General features: G+C 36.6%; 1 protein-coding gene across 1 annotated transcript; it reads left to right on the forward strand.

Moving 5' to 3' along the window:
* The first annotated feature begins 88 nt into the window (after positions 1 to 88).
* LOC100641021 (dynein heavy chain 5, axonemal-like) lies at positions 89 to 2,317 on the forward strand. Its single transcript, XM_020005682.1, has 6 exons — positions 89 to 271; positions 330 to 464; positions 516 to 606; positions 886 to 1,004; positions 1,181 to 1,540; positions 2,005 to 2,317. Exons 1-6 carry the CDS (start codon positions 158 to 160, stop codon positions 2,203 to 2,205), a joined length of 1,020 nt encoding a protein of 339 aa, XP_019861241.1. The 5' UTR covers positions 89 to 157; the 3' UTR covers positions 2,206 to 2,317.
* The last annotated feature ends 452 nt before the right edge of the window (positions 2,318 to 2,769 follow it).

Consider the following 2,769-nt stretch of genomic DNA (forward strand, 5'->3'; position numbering starts at 1 on the left):
ACCTCAACTATAACTAATTATGTCTCAATGCTCTGGCTATGAATTTTAAATAACTGCTCTGGTGCGCATGCTCAGTAGATGCTGCAGATTCAAGGGTGGGGCTGAGACTTGAAGTTTAGCAAGAGGTGTAAACTTTGAAAACAGTCAAAGAGACAACATGTCAACTGGAGCTGGAGGGAAAGAGCCTTCCATTCGCCGCCATGCTAGAAGGGAAAACAGACAAAGGGGACGACTACAAACAGTCAATACTGAAGCAATTAAAGAGCAACAGGTAAGTACACAGCACTATATACAGAGGCTGCAGGATTATGATCATTTTATCTGATTAGATAAGATCAAGAGAAGAGAGAGAGCAGAAAAGAGCTAGAATGGACGGCAGACATGAATTCTTATTATCAACGATAGCAGAAAGACTGGGCCTTACTATGGATGAAGCTGAAGACTTCATGCTTGATGGAGATCAGGTGAGTAGCTCCTTCAATCAGCTGTCTTGTAATTTATTGTTGCTATTGCAGCTAAATGCTTTCGACAGCTTCTTTGCTCAAGGTGGTCGGAGTGCCCTGATATTCTTTTACAAGGAAACTAAACCTGAAGAAGGAACAGGAGGTTTGTCACTACTGATACTGTACAGTGCATGTATAATCTCTCTTAATGGACACTCTTTATAGCATGCACCTCCATTCAACCATAATAGAATATGACTATGTAATAGCACCAAATGTACCAATTACATTCCTTACTAAAAAATCTCCATAGGACACCTTTATATAACAGAGCACTGAAGTACTGTCAGGTACCAAAGTGTCCATTGTACATGCACATGTCCATACTCTCATTACAATACTGCATAGTGCAATGGAGCATTGTAATAGTAACTATCATTAGGTACAAAGGAGAAGTGTCTATGGGTTACTGATGGCACCAAAGACCCTTACTCTGGCTGCTGTATGTTTTTTGTCAGACCAAACTCATCAAAGCCGATTACAATGCTCAACATTCATCAGGTTAGCACAATATGATAGAAATATTTCTGCTACACTAAATAAAACAATATTTCTGGAACTCTTTGCCATTCAAAAAAATCATGAAAAATTATTGATTTTTGTAGATTTGATATGCAATAATGAGTTCCTTAATATATGAAACATATAGCAAATAATAATTTTAATATCATTTATAGGAGGTGTACTTTGGTATGTTAGATTCCAATGGTGAAGGATTGCTTGGTGCTATTAAAGGACTGCTAGACCTTGTCTTTATCCCAGCTCTGGAAAGAAATGAAAAATGGGGAGACCTTTCAGGAATTGAAGCGCAGCAAGTCAAACAGCAATTCCTTGGAAAATTGTCCTCTTTTGTTGGAGTTTTAGCTAACGCTCAAGCTAGTGTGGCAGATGCAGTGAAACTATCACGCATTGAAAATGAGAAACTGTTGAAATTGATGACATTGTCATCATCAGAAATCCTATCATCAATGAATAATCAGGATATTGTTGTGGCTGCTGAGAATATTGCTATGAAATGGTGTCATGAAATTGAACAGGTATACTGCAAAGAAGTACAATGTGTAGATGTATATATATATATATACCATTTATCTGGTAATGTATGCTTTAGAAAATTGTGTATGCTTGATTTAATTTTAATGTAATAAGACTGTGTCAGTACTAGACTAGTACATGTGGCACATGTAATTATAATGAGTGATCTAATTTTTGTGAATTTTTATTGTTAAAATTTCAACAAACTGCAGTGTATAGTTATAGAAAGTTTAGTGGACTAACAATTGAAGCCCATTGAGAATTTGCAATAAAACTTTAGTTTCCATTGATAGGGCCCGTAGCAGCATATACATAGCCAAAATGAAATTTTGCTAAAATTTTGATTGATTTGGAATCAAGTTGGCTAAATTTTAACACTCCAATTTTTAGTGAAATTATACAGCATTTCAATACTTACATTTCTCAGGTATTGTATTGATTGTTTTAATCAATTTTAATGTTTCAGATTCTAACAGAGTCAGAGCAAATGAGGAAGGAAGCTGATGATGTGGGCCCAAAGGCTGAGCTTGATCACTGGAAGAAACGACTAGCTCGTTTTGATTCACTCACTGCCTGCGTAAAGAGCTCAGAGTGTAAAACCATTGTTAATATATTAATAGGAGCCAAATCCAAAGTGCTGAAAGTGAGTAAATATAAACTACATTAATCTAATTGTAATTGTGTTGAAAAGCAGGTTTAAACTTCATTATACTCAATGTCATAATAATTGAAACTAGCATCATGATTATAGTTACTTATAGTGTGATAGCAAGAATGCATAGTCCACTCTTGATAGCAGTCTAATAGCTCAGAATCCTCAACCCTAAGATGTTTAGATAGCAGCTCTGCAGTGATCACCGTCATTAAAATGGGCGTGTTAATTAATAGCCCAACCACACCTTTCGTCACGTGTGTAAGCATGGCTGGTGAGAATGGTTTCACAGAATCAAAAGAGCCGGAGCTAGTGGTAATACAAGAGCCGGAGCTAGTGGTAATACAAGAGCTGCGAGTGTTGAAACGAGAGATACATCAACTTGAGGTGGTAGAGAAAGACCCAGAGGCTCCAGTGAACCATCACATGATGGAGTGACTTAGAAATATGAGAAGAATTGCTTGAATAAGTAAAGGGCTTACTTTAAAAGCAAGATATGGCCTTTAGACTGGAATCCTTACATTTCTGATACACTGATACCATTGTTAGACTTTATCACAAGTACATGTACTTGTATCT

The sequence above is a fragment of the Amphimedon queenslandica genome, unplaced genomic scaffold, assembly GCF_000090795.2.
Source record: "Amphimedon queenslandica unplaced genomic scaffold, v1.1 AMPQUscaffold_11096, whole genome shotgun sequence".
NCBI lineage: Eukaryota > Metazoa > Porifera > Demospongiae > Haplosclerida > Niphatidae > Amphimedon > Amphimedon queenslandica.